The sequence below is a fragment of the Passer domesticus genome, chromosome 13, assembly GCF_036417665.1.
Source record: "Passer domesticus isolate bPasDom1 chromosome 13, bPasDom1.hap1, whole genome shotgun sequence".
Lineage (NCBI taxonomy): Eukaryota > Metazoa > Chordata > Aves > Passeriformes > Passeridae > Passer > Passer domesticus.
In genome coordinates, this window is record NC_087486.1 from 3,772,064 (window position 1) to 3,791,676 (window position 19,613).

Consider the following 19,613-nt stretch of genomic DNA (forward strand, 5'->3'; position numbering starts at 1 on the left):
CTCTCTATCAAGCTCTCAAATTTTTTTTCCCACACATTGCTGGTGGGAAAAGAAATTATTGTTCAGAAGAAAAACACTTAATAAGGATACTTAAAAATGGAATGGTGCCTAAGAGGCTTTGTCAATAAGCAGTTTTGAGGCCACGCTCTGAAGAACAGCTTAGATGTCCCAAAGGATTTTTACAGCTCTGCCAGTGAGTCTAATTACAGATAATTCTGCTCTCGCTTAAGTCATGCCTCACTTGGATCCTTCCATCAGCACGGCTGCTGGAACAGTAGTGTTAATATTGCTTTTTGCAATTTAGTTAATTGGCTGTGATGTACACTCAAGTTACATATATGTGGAATGAATAAATTGCTTCTTGCCTGAATCAGATGGATCATAACAGTTTGTGGGTTTGTGTTTTTTAGGGATTATGTGAGGAGTGAACTGGAATCAGGCTATGAAGGACCAATGTACTTGGAGCCTCTCTCCATGAACCGTTTCATGACTGCTTTAGTAGGTAAGTGCTTTAAATAATTGAGAGGAGACAGCTCTAATTCTCTTCACTGGAACCTATGCATGTTTTACCTCTTTGTCTCAAATCTCTTTTATTACTTTAACTTGTTGTGATTCTTATTAATATGCAAGAGGCATGGGAGGATAGCTGTATCGTGCCTGGCTTTCTCTATGCCCCTGATTTACCAATACCCTATACTTGCAGCTCAGAAATATTTTGCAGGTCTGTTTGTTATGCTTTGCCTCTGTTATTCTCAGACTATGCAGTCTGATTGAGAACAACTGGAGTGTCTATAATAACTTTATGTGGAAAGTACTGTAGAAATTTCAATAGTTATGTGCATTTGTAGTGTTTTTGTCAATTCAGGTGTTGTACACATAAATTCTTCATTGGCTTTATAGGTAAACAGTGTCATTCTCTTACAAATCTGGTTAAATACATTGATGGGTGTGACCATGGGACTACAGGCTACTGGTTTTCTTACAGAGTCCTGAGGATATTTCTAATTAAAGAATTAAGGAATAACAAGTCAAACACATGAAAATTGTTTGATTAATGGCAGAGATAACTTCCCTACCTAAAAATCCCAAATAAATAATGAAGAATTTGACTTCCCAGAGTGTTTCCTTACCCTTTGAACTTCGATTGGAAGAGAATAAATTCACTGTTAAGGTTGCTACACCAAACCATATGTTCTCCTGAGAGGATGCTGGAATACACATATACACCATGTGTATTTTAAAATGAAGTTTGAGAGAAGCTTGGAAGAAAAATCTTCCTTTATTCCTTTCACTAAGATCTATGGTTTTCATCAGATTATTGACAGATTTAGTCAGCCATGTACTACTGTTGGCAAAACTCAGCTGCTTTCTGTTTACTTGCAGCTGCTACTGGCAGATAAAAATGGGTTCACTACTTTACTGTATGTTAGGTCTGACAGAATTTACCCATCTCCTGTTTGTCTGCATCCTTACTTTTAAATGTGGCATTTGTCTTTGATTTTCATATTTTTAATGGAAGTAACACTGGTAATTTTCAAGGAAAGATTATTTAGATATAATTTCCTCTCTCTTCTGACTGTCTAGATATATTTTCTTGTCAAAGGATGCCAAAGCACAGCTAAAGCTTTTGGCGTGTTTTTTATGAGAAAATGTTTGTAATTAGTCCTGTGAATCTCTCCCAGGTGCAGTGCAGGGTTCCATGGTAAAGCAGAATCCCTCAGAGAGCTTCAGAGAGCATCATGCAGGCCTGGGCAGGAAGAGATCAGGAGGCATTGTGTCATTCAGTAACATGTAAAAACTAAACCAAGAGTCAAACCCAGCATGCTGCATCTAGGTTTTAATAGGGACTAAAAACAAGTGAGAAAAAGATGATGGTTTAATTCAGTACAGTTTTGGGTTGTAGTGGGTATCAGACTGAAGTGTCCCCTTACTGTAATTGTGTTTCAGAAATAGGTGCTTGTGACTGTACTAGCAAATCTGTATGTGTTAACATATTTAATATCACCATTCTTAATTCTCCTTATTCTTTCAAAGCCAACTTAAAAATGTAATTTTGGTCTTGATGACAAGCAGTCATCTTTGGGGATGAGTTGTGAAAGTGGTCTGTGAGGCTTGACAGTGTTTTGTATAAATATGAAATGTTTTCATGTGTTGTATACAAGATTTATTGTATACAAGGTTATTACAGGGTGCAAACATTCAGCTGGATTTGATAGTCATAGCAGATACCTCGAGTGTTAAAATCTGTGGTTTGATGTGAGTTACTTTCTCTGGCTGATCCTGCTGTGTGATGTTGATGACTGATCCTGTGCAGCCCCACCTGCAGATAAAGTGTGATTTACTGCAGGGAGGGATTGGCTGTCCTGAACTAAGGTGCTGCTACCCCAGTTTAAAACGGGAAATACCATCACTCAAAGCTCCACTGGAGACATTCATGCCTTTCCTGCAGGGGTTGAGAATTGATGAAGGTGCACACTGCAGGGAGGAGGTTGGAGCCTCCATAGAAAGGGCTCCATGTATTTCCTTTGATGATGTGTACAGTTCTCCTTCCCATGACAAGTAACTTCTGATCAGTGTTTAAATTAAAAGGGTAGGAGGGCCAGAGCTGAGCAGGGATGAGCAGCACACTCCACACATGGCAGTTGGAGGAAAGCAGGTTCTGCTGTTTACTGAGACTGAACTCAGAGGTTCTAATTTGTGATCAGAGACCTCCAGAGAGCACTGGATTGTTTATTGTGATGCTGTTGCAGTATTTGATTTCAGATGACAACACTTATTAAATTAAATTAAATGAAGAGCACATTGGATGCTGGTGTTTGTGTCCCTTTGTGTGTGAAGCTGAGTTGCCGTAGTTACCATGAGTCGCAGAAATTCTCACAAGCTGCCTGCCAGGCTCCTGAATATGACAGCACAGCAGTGAGCTGGTGGTGTCTTAAATAGGGTTGTAGCAACGTGTGTGTGGGCAGAGAACAACAAAGCAGAGGGAGAATGCTTCAGAGCTGGAGTCTGCTGAACGTTTAAAGAGATGAGTAGAGTAACTTTCTGGGAGGCTCAGAAGACCCAGTATGCTGATAGTGCCGTGCTGAGAGCAAGGGTGCTTGTTCTGCAGAGACATCTGCTAATTCAGAAATACATCTATCAAATTGACAGTAGGAATTTAACTTGAAAGGGGACAGCATGAAGGAGGGAGAACTTTGTATGCTTAAGTAGTAGAGGTTAGAGATTGCTTTCAGCTCAGTTGCAGTTATTTTGAAAGCAGAAGTCCTTCCCTAGGTAGGGAAGCTTGGCAGAATGAAAGCAAAACCCTGGTACTGCTGTTTCTCCTCTGGCAGCTTCCCTCCCCAGCCCATCCAGAAGGTTTTACAAGGTCAGTGAGCTTAAGTGAGCACATGGAGCTCATGCTGACCTAGAGATGTTACTGGCCTTGGTCTGATTCCTCTCTTTTCCTAGGCCAGCTTCTGGTTTCAGGGAAAGTTACGAAATGCAAACGTTGAGGTAGTTCCAAACCAGGGCATTAGCACTTGAATTTAGTACCACGTATTGTGGATATTAATTATTTGGATATAAACTAACATAGATGGTGAAGAAGGGTCTGTTTTCAAATAATATGCCAAAAATTTCTTCCTTACTGCAAAATGATGAATGAGGATTGTTCTTATCCAGGCAATGTGCATTTTACCCCATTCAGTTTCCTCTGGGATCGAGGGTACAACTTCAGTGTCTCTGATGGAAGCAGTTCTACTGAAGTGATCTTAGTGCTTTAGAAAAACACCCTCCAAATCTGTGGGTGTGTGGGGGAGATGTGCTCATGCTTGTGTCCCCACCAGCTCTTAAAGAGAATTTAGTTGTTAATTACCTGTCACTTGCAAGCTTCAGCGATCATTCTGAGCAACTGCCTCAGGGCGTTATGAAATTATTGAAGTCTCAGCTGCTGACCTGGCTGTTCTCCTGTTGCTGTTCTTGGTCAGTAATTCTTCTTGACAGTGTAAATATTGTTGCTCTAAAAGCCATTTGGGACCTCTGATTGCTTTTCTGTGTAGGTCAGGATGAAATAGTGTAGCTGGGCTTCAGAAAAGCTGCTGTGTGCACAGATAGTGATGGGATTTCAGCTGAGCTGGGGGTGGTGAGGAAAAAGAGGGCTGGCTGGTTGAGTTAGCCTCTCTATGATTTATTCCTGGGGCTTTATTAATCTGATTCTGCATGTGTTTTGGGTTTACAGCTGGCTAATCTGGGAAGTGCAAGCATTTTGGAAAGGATAACTTTAGTGACCCAGCAAAAGACACAGAGAGGAGCCTGGTTTCGTAACAGAGATGTCCTACTTAGAACCGTCATAATATGCTGGATGTTGATAACGGTGTTCTGGAAAGATAACGCATTAAAAATACGCTTTTTCCTGAAGGGGATAATCAGCTTGGTTCTGAACTGCTGTGTCGCGTTTCCAGGGCAGCTGGTGGTGTGCACGCTCTGCTCCTGCGTCATGAAGACCAAGCAGATCTGGCTCTTCTCCGCGCACCTGCTCCCTCTGCTGGCTCGGCTCTGCCTCGTCCCGCTCGAGACCATCGTCATCATCAACAAATTCGCCATGATTTTCACCGGCTTGGAAGTTCTCTACTTCCTGGCATCAAATCTTCTGGTGCCCTATAACTTGGCGAAGTCTGCGTACAGAGAGCTTGTCCAGGTAAAATGGTGGATGCAACCATTCTGTTTTCTGTGCCTTTTATGCAGGGAACAAGTTAAAAAAAAAACACTTTACCTGCTTTCTGTGCACCTGTTTTTGTGTGCTAACCCATCCTTTCTTAGCCGACTGAATAAGCTCCTATCCATAGCATCTTCTTTCTCTAATTTATGTTAGCTTTGGATGGGTGCGCAGTTAAGACATGAGCCTGAATTATGCTTCTGGCCAGCTGAGCATGGCCACTTTGCTTGGACTTTGCTTATTCCTTCCCAAATCCAGGCTAAAAGACAAGATTGTGTCACACTGGAATTTATTTACAGCCTTATTAAGTGAGGAAGGTAATCCCTGGGCATTCATTGTAGTAGCTGTTCATTTCAAGAAACACTTTCTGTATGAAAAGTGTTTGTAATTATGGAAGTGGTAAATTGTGAGTGACACTGAAGCTGATTTTGAGTCTAATAATCACTGATTTGAAAAGCCTGTGGTATTTTCTTTAGAGCAGACACATTACTGAGATCTCGAACAAGAAGACTGATCTGATGTGTCCATTTTCTTAATGCTTTGACATCTGATAAATGTTTAGTTCAAAGGACTCTTTCTCAGTGGTACAGAGACATCACATTTCCTGTATTTTTATTTTTTATATATATACACATCCTTCTGTATATATCAATATAAAGAGATTGATGCTTGCTTGGCTTTTGACTGATCCACTGCTCCATCTTTCATCACTGCCCGGATTTTTTTTCAAACCAAGGCACTTGGGTTTTTTGCTTCTTCTCTTCAATCCAGAAGCAGTCTGAAAACTAACTTGTTAAGCTCTTTCAAAACCTTCCTTAAAGCTCTTGTTTGCTGTCATATCTGTCATACACAAACAAAAATTTGGCAGCAGGAGGTGTGTGCTGTGCCAAGGTCTCAGCCTGTCATGTTGATCATTGGTGTCTGGTTATTTATTTTGTATGTAGTTGGTCTTTAGAGCAGGATTATCCTTCTGTGTTTGTACAGCACCTAGCATTGGTCTGACCTCATCCATGGAATCACAGATTTGTTTAGGTTGGAAAAGAATACAGAGCCCATCAAGTGCAACTGCTCAAAGAAGTCCCTTAGTGCCACATTTATATATTTTAAATCCATCCAGGGATGGTGACTCCACCACTGCCCTGGACAGCCTCTTCCAATGCCTTCTCAGTGAAGAAATTTTTCCTGATAGCCAGTCAAAGCCTCCCCTGGCTTGTACACTTGCTGATTTAAAAATTAATTTGGGAGCTGACTGGCAAAGCTTCAATATCTTGTTTTCCAGGGAGAATAGAAGTATCATGCTTACTGTGCATGAGTGCCAACATTTGGGATAAAACAGTTGCATGTCTGCACAGCTCAAAGCCTTGCAAAAGGATGGAACCAGCACTTCCATTTTCCATATACATGAATGGATACACGGTTGGGCTCCCTGAAGTCAAATCCAGATTAGAGGTGGATTTGAGACCGGTATCTGTTTTTATTAGACAAGTTTAAAACACTTAAAAATCTTACAAATGTTTTAATTGCAAATACATTCCAGGTTGAAGGGGAAAAATAGTTGTTTCTTGCTGATTTTTTGTTTGTCAGAATTGAGTTCTAAATATTGCTCTTAGCCAAGTCTCCTAATCTCTAGAATTGCTTGTCTCCCCCCTGCCCTGTCCAGTATTTCAAGTCTTTCCATGCCAGGCTGTATTACAGTAATCCTGAGGAAATATTCCTTGTTTCCCTGCCCTTTGGACACTGACCATACTCTTTCTCCTGGCTTTTTAAGCAGAGGGCATAAAGTGTTGTTCCCCTGGGAACACAGAAAAAATGGCAGCAAATGTGTCATGTGGCACTGGGTTTATAAGAATGTTGGATGCTGCTTTTCTAAATACATGTTATAGAGTTGCACTGAATAGTTGGGTGTGGTTTTCACATTGTACTGGCAAAACCCAGGATTTTTGTTTCTTAAGAACTTGCTGCTCCTTGCTTGTGTTCCTGAAACAGCAGAAAAAATATCAGCTTCTGGTGTGTTCATGTACCTGGTTGCAGCTCTGCTACAAATCAAGCCTAGATGTTTATTCCAGAGGAGGATATTGCCATTCCAACTGGAATATTTTTGTGCTTGTATTTCCATTGCTGTAACTCTGAGCAGTTGTTGGTTTTCAGTGCTGTCCTGGTGTTTGGGAGGTTACACACAAATCCAGCTATTTTAGGCTGGATTTGATTGTGGGTTTGATATCAGTGTCAAAACTTAGTGACTATTGGGATGTTAAACACCAGGAGTGTTCCCTGAGAGCGCTAACAGGGCAGCTTTTTGTGTTTGTGTCTCTGTGTTAGGCTGTGCTCAGGGGTATAATTTAAAAGCAGGCCCAGAACCTTGGCTGCCTGTTTGCAGCAGAAGCTGCCAGAAATGTCTCACGGTTATGAATCTGCATTATGAGCGCAGCGTGACCCTTTTGCAGTGTGGTGGAGCACTGTGCCAGGAGCTGCACACGATTGCTTGCCTTGCTCCCAGGCCAGGGGAGTCTCCTGAGGACAGGTGCACTTCCTTGACAAGTCTGTGAGCAAAGCAGGAGCTTGGCACTGTGTCCCTGCCAGCAGCATATTGCTTGTCCATCAGCCCCAGTGCTGCAGCAGGTCCTGTGAGTGTCATATCCCTCATGCTTGTCAGCTTTTGTAGCATTTCCAAAAATTTCCATGCCATGATGGCTTCTGTGGCATTGTGGGAAGCAGGTGATGAAGAATTAATAGTTATGAGCAGTTTCCTTTTGACCCAAGTCCAGCTATATGGAGTTCCAGCATCTTGGAAATGATTGTAACTTAAGTCTTTGCAATGCAAAGGAAGTACTTTGAGCTTCAGAGTCTTCCAATGTAAGGGAGAAAAATTTTGAAATTCATTCTTAAGCATGAATTTCAAAACACTTGGTGGATTAGGTATGTGATTCTTTTGAGATGCTTAAGCATAAAATGTGGGGGGGTTTAAGTTTTTCCTTAGAAACAGGTCAGCAAAGTAGATTTACTACTTTTATAATGGTATGACTCATTTCAGTGTCTAATGTGTGCAGTGACTCGGCAGTAGCTGCAGAGAAAACAACATTGCTGTGACTTAAACTGGGCAGGAGGATCTGAGGGGCTGGCATGACCCAGAGCCACATGTCCTCATCCCTCCAGCTGTGAGTGGGCTGCAGGGAGCAGCTCCAAGCCAGGTGTTTGCAGGAAGGATCATTGAGCTGGTCTGAGGGTTGGCTGCTGCAGTCAGGTACTTCTGCCTCCTGGAAGAAGAAGACAGAAGAAGATGTCACTGCAGAACCTGAGCTCTGTCTTTGTCAAAGTGCACTTTGATGTACCTCCTCTCTTCCTGGGGGATGGCTGATGTCATGGGGATCATCCTTGCCTTCCTTGTGACTGTATTGTTGACTTCCCTTTTGTTATCAAATCCCAAGAGCTGTGACTCAATAACAAATTGTCTTTTTGTGTCTTCCCAGGTGGTGGAAGTGTACGGGCTCCTGGCACTGGGAATGTCTCTGTGGAACCAGCTGGTGGTCCCAGTGCTGTTCATGGTGTTCTGGCTCGTCTTATTTGCTCTTCAGATCTATTCCTATTTCAGTACACGGGACCAGCCTGCCTCCAGAGAGAGGCTCCTCTTCCTCTTCTTGACCAGGTAATTCAGGAGCCTGCAGAGAGTTGGTTTTCTGTTTGAACTGTCTTCTGAAATCAGTGTCTGTGCTCTTTTAGAGATGAGATGTGGATATTGGCTTTATTGCACTTGGATACCCAGCAAATATTTGTCCTTGTAGCAGTGACCATGCATATAAACTTGTCCTTAAGCTTGTCCTGCAAAGGCATGGATCCCATTCAGGGCAGACATTAATAGAACTGTGGGAGAGCTCCCAAAGAAAGCAAAATATTCCTTTGAGGAAGGAGTAGCCATAATTAGAGCTTTGGCCCAGAAGTTGTTTTCAATATATAAATTGGTTTTTAGTTGAGATACTTCATCTGAAGTTCAGCACATCTGATATCTTATTCATGATTGTGTTGCTTTCTGAGCTTTAGATGTCTTGCTTCATCATTTTGGTGTGGGACACATTCTTGAGTTCATCCAAGCAGCCAAAGCACCCAACTCCCAAAGCAGCTTCTGAGTCCACTCAAAGTGGTTAATGTGGCAGAGGTATAAAGATCAGAAAGATACGGGATTTGTAAAAGCTTTCTAAAAACATTAAAAGGTTTTATAGGCCATAAAGTTTTATGAAGTTTAAAGGTTGTAATATAAAGGATAGAGATCTGTGTTGGTGCTGTTACCGAGAGGCTGCATTGAGGGATTCTCCTGGCTGGAACCTATGACAAAAGCCTTTTTCAGCTTTTGTGTATACAAAAGGGAAAAAGGGAGCAGGAATGCAGGGCAGAGAGGACCTGGAGGTGCTGCAGAAGCTGGGTTAGGCAGATTAGGTACAGTGCCATAGTGGGATGGAGAAAAGAGGGGTAATAGTTGTCTAAACACAGCCAGCTAGCACAGGACAGAATCTTTAGGGATCATAACTCATTAGTTCTGCTGTTTGGTTAGTAACTTCTTCATCACTACAGTTTTCCAATCAGACTTTCCAGTTGCTGGGCTTTTTCTTGCCTTGCTGTATCTGTCTGTGGTGCCATCCTGTAAGCTGTCAAAATTAATTATCATTAAGAAGAAACGCCAAGGATTTATACTGCATATAGTATTAAAATTGCTTTTGGTGTCACCCTGCATTATGCAGAAGCACTGACTATATTCCTGCTTATTAACTAAACCACTGGGGTCTGAAATTTTTCTTCCAGTTCATTTCTTCTGCAATTTTAGTTTTGTTACAATAGAGGAGAAGCAGTCCTTTTCCTTGAAGTTGAGTTTATTCCTACACCAAAGTGTTATACTTCTCCTATTTGTGGCAAAACAGGGACAAAACACAAACTGTAATGGTATCACTAACAGCCTCTGCCCTCATGAAGGGGGCTGAAGTACCTTGTCAGGTCAGGTAATAATGTAGTACTGGGTGTTCAACAAGGTGGAAGAGAAGATGTGCTCTTCCATGAAAACAAGTGAATTCTGCATCTGTGCCCTGTAAGTGAACAATTGCTTCAAGCAGTGGGGCTGGAATTCAGGTGGGAGCAGTTGGGGTGTACACAAGAGCTGTGTGTGACTCCATGAGGAGTGGCTGTGCTGCATCAGACCAGGTCCTGCTGGAGCCTGGGATCCAGTTCCCAGCAGTGGCTGCAGCTGAGCTCCTGGAAGGACACCCACCCATTATGTGACAAACAGGACTCATCCAATCCTGCATCCAACTTCTTCTGTCAGGCTACATTAGCTGGATGTGGCTAATAAGTATTTCAGTAACCCTCCAAAAACTCTTCCATCAGTTTGTGGTTTCTGCCCTTGAACCCATGTACACTTGTGTCATTTGGAAGATCCTGAGGGAAGGTGTTTTCCCAGCACAGCCTCATCTCTATAATGAAAAATCCATTGTGATTGCTTGAATCCATATAATTTCATTCAGTGCCCCTCAGATCATATACTGGGGAGGGGAAACATGGATATCAAGTTGTTTTCTTGAAGACTGGCAGTAGCATGTCTGTTCTTTCCAGACTGGGAAGCTCTTGTTCAGTATTTGCTGTTTAAAACTATTTTGTATCTTTCATTGTACTTGTTCCTCTCAAAATCTTTTCCAGGGGTTTGTAACTGCTATGATTTTTGAGAAGCCATGAAGAGTTCAGTTCTTTGGAACAATTTATAAGCTTGTGCTTGACACATAAATGTAGTAAAGCTCCCCAGGCATCTCTTGAGCTCATAAGCTCCTCTGGGACCCTTGCATAGTAGATCAAGTTTAAGAAGAGTTCTAACATTACTCTAACAAAAAAGCAGAAAAGTCAGGATTCTTGATTACTGATAATTTATTTTGAAGCAAAACTTAGAGTTCCTCAAATGCCCAAATAAATAACGGCTTTAAATACTGCTTCTCACTATCTTGATCAGCAGGAACATCTAAAAGCTTTTTCAGCCCCCCTTGGCTTGGTAAACAGGCAGAATTTTAATGCTTACCAGAAGTACTGTAAATAGTCTATGTAAACATATCAACATTTTCTGCAGTGAATTGCTTTCAAAGGCTATTTCAGGTTTAAGTAGTCACTAAGAGACAAAGTTAATGTCTCTTGGATGAGCTTTGTTTATTTTTGAAGCATGTGCTTCCTCAAAACTCTTCTGTCAGAGCACTGGACTTCTTCACTCATCACTCAGTTAATTAGCAGGACATGATTTTGATCATGGCAATTTCTCCCTCAAGACTACTGTCCTGAGGAACAAATGAAGATTTATTTTTTTTAATGAATGTGTCAGTGCATTACCTTAGATAATGCATATATTTCCAGGTGCGTAACCCCTGGCTGGCAGCTTTAAAGGTTCTTTATCTTTACCTGGCATTGGCAGTGCTGTGTTTCCGAGCCCAATGCACATTCTGGGCTTGGGCTGCTTCAAATAACACAGTGCCAGGGCCAGTAGAAGAGCAGCCTGAAAGTGGGTGATGCAGCTGCCAAATGGACTCTGGGGTCTCTATCTCTGGGGCTTTGCTGTAGCAAAAGAGGGGAAGAAACCAGCTGAAGGAGAGCCTTCTCTGCTGTTTTTTCTGCTGCTTCAGGCAGTTCCAAAGACAGGTGACCTCACCCTGACAAAGGGCCCCAGTCTCCCAGCAGGATTTCTTAGTTTGATGTTGGTGTGCATTATTATGAATAGGAGGAGAACATGCCTTAGTGAATCCATCTGATTTAACTGGGTCTTTGTGGTGCTGGGTGAAATTCCAGCGAGTGACTTCAGTGTGTGGAGGCTCTGGCTGGCCTGTGGCTGCGAGCCCCAGCTGCAGCAGGACAGTGCCACCGCGTGGCCCTGTGCTGAGGGGACTGCAGGGATGTCACAGCACAGCCCTGCCTCCAAGGGGCAGCTGCAATCAACTTACATCTTGGAAAGAAGTAATAAAATCCACTCATCTTTTTTCTTTTATTGGAAGACTTAATGGCAGTGTAGAACTTTTAACATTTTCATTAAACCAGTCCAATTTTTCTTTAAACTTGCACAGATAACAGGACAAGCTCATCACAGTAGTTTTAACCTTTTCTTTTTGTTTCTTTTCCTCTCTCTCCTGGCAGTATTGCCGAATGCTGTAGCACTCCATACTCACTGCTGGGATTGGTCTTCACAGTCTCTTTTGTTGCTTTGGGAGTTCTGACTCTCTGCAAGTTTTACTTGCAGGGTTACCGAGCGTTCATGAACGATCCTGCTATGAACAGGTAAGTGCCTCGTTGTGCCCAGGGTCTGAAAAGAAACAGCTAGAAAGGGGATTTATATAAAAACACAAGGGGGGCATTGCAGTTTTTTGACTCTTGACCTTTTGGCAGGTTTTTTTGTATGCCAGTGTGTGTGCATTAAAAAGATTTGAGGTGAAAATATTTGTCACAGACTTCTTGGGAGATGGTTCATTTCTGCAAAAATTCAGGGCTGTTACTTGGGATTTACAATCACTTGTATTTTCATGAGTCACTGAAAAATTTTCACATGCTTGCATAATATAAACACTTTGTATTTTCATTTCCTCATGTCCCCTCTAATCACGTATGAAACATTACTAATCTGTGAGATTTAAAACACAGCATTGTATGGCTTGCTTGTAAATTGTTATGGGAAATAGCCAAAATGGCTTTTCTCAGGCTTGTCTCAACTTGTCTAATATGAAACTGGGATCCTGACACTGCTTTTCCTGTTACTCCAGCCCATAACTCTCTGTGGATACTTGAGACCATTTGCAAAAGAATATTTTACATTTTGGATTCCAAGATGCGGAAGCAGAAAGGGTATAAATTGGGGCTGCATAAGAGTGATCTATATAAAACATTTTTGGTGAAGTATGTACTTTATTGCAATAAAATAGTTGTGGTGCTTCTCAGAGGGATTAAAGTCACTCTGAGGTTCCAAGACAGAAATGAGTGGATAGCTGTATTTGGTTTAGGTACAGGGGGAATAAACTGAAAAATGGCAAAATTGGTAATTTGCTCAAACTGGGTCCTTAAAATGCTTGGTGCTGGGTGGTGTCTGAACTGGATGTAGCCCAAATGCTGCTTGTCAGGAGCAAAATCTGCTGGTTCATGAGCCCAGCACTTCAGCATTTCTGAAAACATCCCTCCCTGGTTAAAGCCTTCCAAGGGACACCAGTGAAACCTAAAACCAGTGACATATGAAAGGTTGTGACAGAAGCAGGCAGTTTATTTCCTGGTGTTTCTAGATGTACTTTTGAACCAGTATTGATACAGAGATGTGATTGTGTTTTTGACTGTGTTGATCTGCAGGGGGATGACTGAAGGAGTCACACTCCTGATCCTGGCCGTGCAGACAGGTTTGATTGAGCTCCAAGTTGTGCATCGGGCGTTCCTGCTCAGTATTATTCTTTTCATTGTGGTGGCATCCATCCTTCAGTCCATGCTGGAAATTGCTGATCCCATTGTCTTGGCACTGGGAGCCTCAAGGGACAAGTAAGAGACTGGTTTCCTAAACTGAGAGTTACTCAATGTTCTTTTAGGAGGTGATAAACTAGTAATTGATGGCTTTTAGTACTTGTAAAGTTGCCTTGGTTTGTTTTTTTTCTGTATGCAGATTTCTTTTCTGGTCCAAGTTCTCTAGTTTTGTGGTTCCAGTTAAGCAAATCCAGGACTGTGCTCTCCCCACCCACACTCTATTGTGTGGGTTTGCAGAATGGTTTTTCTTAACCTCCTCTGCAGTTGGGTGAGTTTCCCTCTAAAGCAGTGATCTCACACAGCTGTTGAGGGTGAGAAGTTTCTAGGAGTGACCTTGTGTTAGATATTGTAAAACCTATTTTTTTTGTGATCCCAAAATGCTGTGGTTTACTGGCACGAAATAAGAGGTGTAAGGTTTGCCTTAGTGTCCCACATGTGTGGATTGTTCAGTTTCATTTGTGTTTTGAAGAGCTGTATTGGTGCTGTGTGGTGTTTCTCATATGAATCTGTTCTTGTCTTTGTCAATTGCATTTGTCTTTTTCCTTTGTGTAACCTGTGAGTGAAGAAATGAACAGAGGAAGTTTGTTTATGTGTAGAGTTTGTTTAGCTTAGAGATGTTCTGTGTGCAGCAACTTCCAGGATAGAAACAGAGGGAAAGGATAGGAGAGCCAGGATAGGAGCATCTGCCCAGCTTAAACAAGCAGACTGTGGGGATATCGAGTTTTAACTCTTCTGCCAAATCTCCCAGGGAGTTCTAAATCAGCAAGAAACAGGATAAATTCCACTTCAGCTCTCTCTTCCTCCCTCACCCACAGACACCAAACTGCAGACCTCAAAGTCACTCTGATGTTCCTTCAGACTGTATTGAATTAATCAGTTTGTGCTGCTGTCCTGTGCCCCCAAATGGTTTGACTTTTTCTGTACCTCTTCTCCAGAGCTAAGTGAGGTTAAGATACAACCTGAGGAGCAAGTAGAGGTGGTATAGTAAATTACTGGAGATATTCTGAAAGCCTTCACAAATGGGTGGCTGTAAAAAGATTGATGGTGTGTTTAGGCTGGGGAGGAGATTAGGAAGAAGCAGGTGATAGGAGCAGAGTAAGGACTGGCAGAGATAAATGTTCAAGTCCTGCTGCATTTCTTCTTTAGTGATCTCTGAATTGGGGAATATACTTCCAAAGGCAGCAGGGTTAAATCTGGTGATGAAAGGAAGTAGCTTTGCCCCACACATATTAGCAAAAACATGAAGAATAGATGCAAGAATTATTTAATTTGGAGACCTCTTGTTTGTTTAGAGAAGTGTCCAGACAGTTACATGTTTAATAATTTATTTTAATGGACTTCCATCTGTAACATTCAGTATCTCAAATACTTATTTTGCCCATAATTTTTGTCTTTCTGTTGAAAACAGCAAAGGTCAGATGAGAGAGAACTTTCCACAGTTGCAGGCATGTGTGCAAGCTGGGAATGAGACTGTGCCCCAGTAAAATAGAAACTCCTTTCAACCAGCTAAAGCCTTGAGCAATTATCTAACGTTCCTACATCCAGCAGTCATTCTATTCTTATTCTGACACTCAAATCTGACTTGAAAAATAAAAACCTATTGTGTTGTTTTGCAGGAGTCTGTGGAAGCACTTCCGAGCAGTCAGCCTCTGTCTGTTCTTGCTCGTGTTCCCCGCGTACATGGCCTACATGATTTGTCAGTTTTTCCACATGGATTTCTGGCTGTTGATCATTATCTCCAGCAGTATTCTAACCTCTCTTCAGGTAAGAAATCAGCCCTGTGAAGCCCTGCATTAACTGTGATACTGATTCTAAGGGGGAAAATGCATGATGAGAAAAGAACAGGGATGCGAGAAGGGCAGAATTATGAGGGGTGATAAAAAATCTCGTTCTGTGTCCTGTATCTGAGGCTGAGGAGCTCCTGGGTGGGCTGAGAACAGAGGTGAATGGAAGTCTACTTCAAATTGTAAAGCCAAAAGCCTTTTGAGGGTGTGTAACTATCATAGTAAAAAGGTTTTTTCCCAGAGTACTCATTTATGTGTCATTACTTAGCTATAACTCTTTGAAGGCAATTTGATGTTTGAAACACAGTAGTGTAAATAGAAGAAATGTTTTATACTATGTGTTTGTTATTACTTGGGCTTTTTAATATTAAATTTTTTAATTGCCCCTTAAAATGCTCAGAGCTCTTGTTTAATCAACTCAGCTGTGTTCTGGACTCAGGAAGGTGAAGAAGGGGAAGCACTTGGGAACAAGCTTAAATGCTTTGCAGGAAAGAGCAGCTTTTATTTCCCCTGAAGTTCAGCAATAATTCCACTACTTCGGGGCTTGCCCTCTGTCCAGCTTGAGAGCATTGTGTGGACAGAGCTCGATGGCCAGCACTGACTCAAGTGTTCACAAAGCTGAGCTCATGGTCTTGCACTGTGTTTCAGGTGCTTGGGACCCTCTTCATTTACGTTCTGTTCATGGTGGAGGAGTTCAGGAAAGAGCCAGTGGAGAACATGGACGACGTGATCTACTACGTGAACGGCACCTACCGCCTGCTGGAGTTCCTGGTGGCTCTGTGTGTGGTGGCCTATGGAGTCTCAGAAACCATCTTTGGAGAGTGGACTGTCATGGGCTCCGTCATCATCTTCATCCACTCCTACTACAACGTGTGGCTGCGGGCCCAGCTGGGCTGGAAGAGTTTCCTCCTTCGCAGAGACGCTGTGAATAAGATAAAATCTCTGCCCGTGGCCACGAAAGAGCAGCTGGAGCAGCACAATGACATCTGTGCCATCTGCTACCAGGTAGGAATGGAAGTGTCAAAGGATTGAAATACCCCCAGACTAAGTTCAGTCTTCAGCTAATAAAATAAGTGACTTATGTGTAATGAATAATACTGTGCTCAGGAAGTTCCTGGAATCACCCAGTTTTGTGCTTTGTGCAAATTGATTTGGAGTGCTGTCACCAAGATAATTCTTAGGAATGAAGAGCTTGGATGTGCTTAAACTGCCTTTTTTTTTTTTTCTCAGTTACACAGCAGACTCTGTCCTTAAGCTGCTTTGACACCTCTCATGTTTGGGTTGAGCTGGTCTCAGTAATGGCAGCAAATGTTCCCTTTCTTCATTATTGAAGGATTTTGTTAGTGAAAGACAACATGTTCTTGGTAGCTGATTTGTTACTATTCTGTAGAAGCAGCTCAGTCTCTGCAGACATTGCTGCTTCATGTGCAGTGTCAGTTTTGTAGCAGAAACCTAATTATCAAAAGGTTAAGGGTCTTGCTAACATAAGCCAGCAGATGTAAGGACCTTAGGCATTAATGCTGAAAGTAATATCTTTATCACACTTCCAGCTCCAAAGTCTCTTACTCTTGGATAGAAATTGTAGTTACGTGTGACAGTGAAAGAATCACCCTAACATTAGTAGTGTGCAGTTAAGAGTGGGATTGGATTGGCTCCAAACCTGATAGAAATTCTTTGAAGGGTAAAACTGCCAGATTGAATGACAGTGTTCAAAACACCATATAGTATTATGTGGGTCTCAGCTGGCAGAGTTCATGGTGTCATTTAATTTCTGGTGCTGTTACATGTTGTATCTGTCGTTGTCCTCTTTTGAGTTGCTTGATTGTTTCTTGAGCCAACCAATCCTGTGATTCTTATCCTGAAAAGGTCATGTTTAATATCTTACAAACAAACTTGCCTCATTTTTAATGCCTGTAATAAAGAAAGCAAGACCTGGCCTGTATTTGAACTGTGTATGTATCAGAGAATCTTTAAGGTGGGAAAAGACTCCAAGATTGAGTCCAGCCTGTGGCTGATCCCCAGTGAGTGTCATGTCCAGGCCTTCCCTGGACACCTCCAGGGACAGTGACTCCACCACCTCCTTTCCAATGCCTGACAACCTTTTCTGTGAAGGAATTCTTACTGATGCCCAGAGCAAACCTCCCCTGCCACAACTTGAGGCCATTTCCTCCTGTCCTGTTGCTTGATCACTGAGAGAAGAGACTCAGCCCCACCTGGCTGTCCCCTCCTGTCAGGGAGTTGTGCAGAGCTATAAGGTCCCCCCTGAGCCTCCTTCTTCAGGCTGAGCCCTCCCAGCTCCCTCAGCTGCTGCTGATATGAAACATTGTGGGTGTGAAGGAAGGAATGTTTCCTTTCTTGTCTGTGGACTGCTTGTCTCTTCTGTGCCTGGTGAACCCATTAAATGCATGAGGTGAGAGGAGAGGAATGGTATTACAAATAATAATATTTTTTCTTCTTTCTTTTTTTTTGTGTCTTTCAGGATATGAAAACTGCTGTAATCACTCCATGTAGCCATTTTTTTCATGCGGGTTGTCTTAAGAAATGGCTGTATGTGCAGGAAACCTGCCCTCTGTGCCACTGCCAGCTGAAGAGCCCTTCACAGCTCCCAGGACTGGGACCAGAGCCAGTGCAGCAGCCAAATCCTAGTGCAGAGCAAAACACCAGGCCTGGAGATGCAGCTGAGCCTGGTGCTGAATGTGAGCAGAGGCCAAGTGTGGAGGACAGCCCGAGCAGGGGCCACGATGGACACGAGAGCCCCGAGGCCTGTGCCCCCCCGGGGGGGTCTCACAGCATGGACAGTGACACGAGCCCCTGTGAGGCCAGCCAGGGAGCAGCCTGTGCTGCAGAACTCATTGCAGCCCCAGAGGGGTGCTCTGCTCGGGATCTGAGGGTTTGTGTCCAGCTCTGAGGCTACAGAGGATGACGTGGGAACAAACACATTTCAGAGATCCACGTTTGACTCAGAAGAAAACCAATCCTTCCACAGCTGTGAAAGAAGCATAGCTATTAATGCTGGTCAAAATGTAATCTCCCATGCTGATTTTTATGGGCTGCTTGGTAGTGGTAACTCCAGTGAGATGCAGTAGAAATGACTCCAGAAGCTCTCTGAACTGTGGGCATAGGAAGGATGTCTGGGAATAAATAGCAGTGCTAGAGTGTTTTCAAGATGTAGGTGAGGGGTGAGAGGAGTGAGGGGTCTGTGAGACGTTGTGGCCAGAGGGGCAGAGGCTGCCTTGGTTTTGGTCAGGGAGAGGAGTTGCACAGAGCCCTGTCCCAGGTCCTGAGGGCGCTACGGGCCGCGAGTCTCTGGCAGATGGGCAGCTCTGGTTGCTGACATTTTTTATGGCACGTAAGCAAAAATCAAAGATGTAACAGCAGTGATTGTACCAGGAGGTGGAAGCACTCTTAATACGTCGTGTGTATGCTTTGGGTGTTCTTGGGGCAGTTGCATTTGAATTTATGTAATCTATAGTGACTCTTGACTTTTATGACAGAGTCGTCAATATTTTGATGTATATGAAAACTTTTGCTCATAATGGGCACAGTGTGGGCTGCATGAAGTAAACTAAAGCTCTCATGAACACTTTGCCTCTTCAGGAGGAAAGTGGGATGAGTTTTAGGGCACGGATAGAGGCCTTGCAGGACTGTGCTGTGTAATGTTAACCCTTGCAGCTGAATTAAAACAGTATTAAACTCTGGCGATATTTGCACTTTGGGAATGAGTACATTATTGTGTATGATCAGACTCCGCAAATGCCACTTTTAAAAGCTGTTAATAGGTTTGCACCTTTTTTTCTTTGACAAGGACATGTCCATACTTAAATTTTTACATTCATCATGGCTTCAAGTAGAACAAGGGACTGGGGTGGGGAAATAGGCGGGAGTAGGGGGCAGGCAATTTTTTTATGTGAATTTTGATATGAAGAGAAATTAGTCACTTATTTATACGATAGGCTTGACTCAAGTGTTTTTCAAAGTCGGTATTCCTAATGTGAAATGTGATACTATTTTATTTTTAGTAGTAAATTTGGATGTAGACTGACAGACATAGCTGAATGTCTTAATAAATTACATTTGAAGATTTTTACACCTGGTTATGTGATTCTTGCACTGAAATTCCACAAGTATATGTTGAGAGGCTCGAGTAATAGCTCTCTGTTCCCCCTGATGAGTGAAACTCCCCATGCCTGTGTTCTCCCCCATTTCCATTTCAGTGCTCTGTGTCCTGGTGGTACCTCTTGCCCTCCCCTCTTCTTGTCACCAGGTCTTGGCCAGTGTGGAACTCAAAGGCACCTGGAGGCTGTGCCTGCTGCTACTGAGCCCCAAACAAACCCCAAATCTCTTTCTTCCCCCTGACAGGATGGGAACATCAGTTACCCCATCTTCTGATTCTGTATCTCAGTTTTGTTTTCTTGTCTATTAAACAGAAATTTGGATTTATCCCAAAACTTTTATTAGCAGCTTGGTGTGTTTGGGGAGGGGGAAAAAAAAAAGTTGAGAATATTTTCTTGAACTTTTCTCTCCTGTCAGTGCATGGTCTGGGTCCTGCTCTTGCATGCCTGCATTTCTCTGGAATTGAATCTTTCTCAAAAGGATGTTTTGTCCCTCCCCAAGCTTTCCATCTACATAAT

At 42.7% G+C, this 19,613-nt stretch overlaps 1 protein-coding gene across 3 annotated transcripts in view; it reads left to right on the forward strand.

The window, feature by feature from the left end:
• The window catches only part of RNF145 (ring finger protein 145), a 45,504-nt gene extending 26,435 nt beyond the window's left edge, over positions 1–19,069 (forward strand). For all 3 annotated transcript variants that reach the window (XM_064387548.1, XM_064387550.1, XM_064387549.1), the window contains exons 4-11: positions 411–502; positions 4,443–4,678; positions 8,164–8,339; positions 11,840–11,980; positions 13,034–13,216; positions 14,815–14,962; positions 15,631–15,987; positions 17,462–19,069. In XM_064387548.1, the coding sequence (XP_064243618.1) occupies positions 411–502; positions 4,443–4,678; positions 8,164–8,339; positions 11,840–11,980; positions 13,034–13,216; positions 14,815–14,962; positions 15,631–15,987; positions 17,462–17,890 (1,762 nt within the window). In that variant the 3' untranslated portion in view covers positions 17,891–19,069. The remainder of the gene's footprint in view (positions 1–410; positions 503–4,442; positions 4,679–8,163; positions 8,340–11,839; positions 11,981–13,033; positions 13,217–14,814; positions 14,963–15,630; positions 15,988–17,461) is intronic.
• Positions 19,070–19,613: the final 544 nt, after the last annotated feature.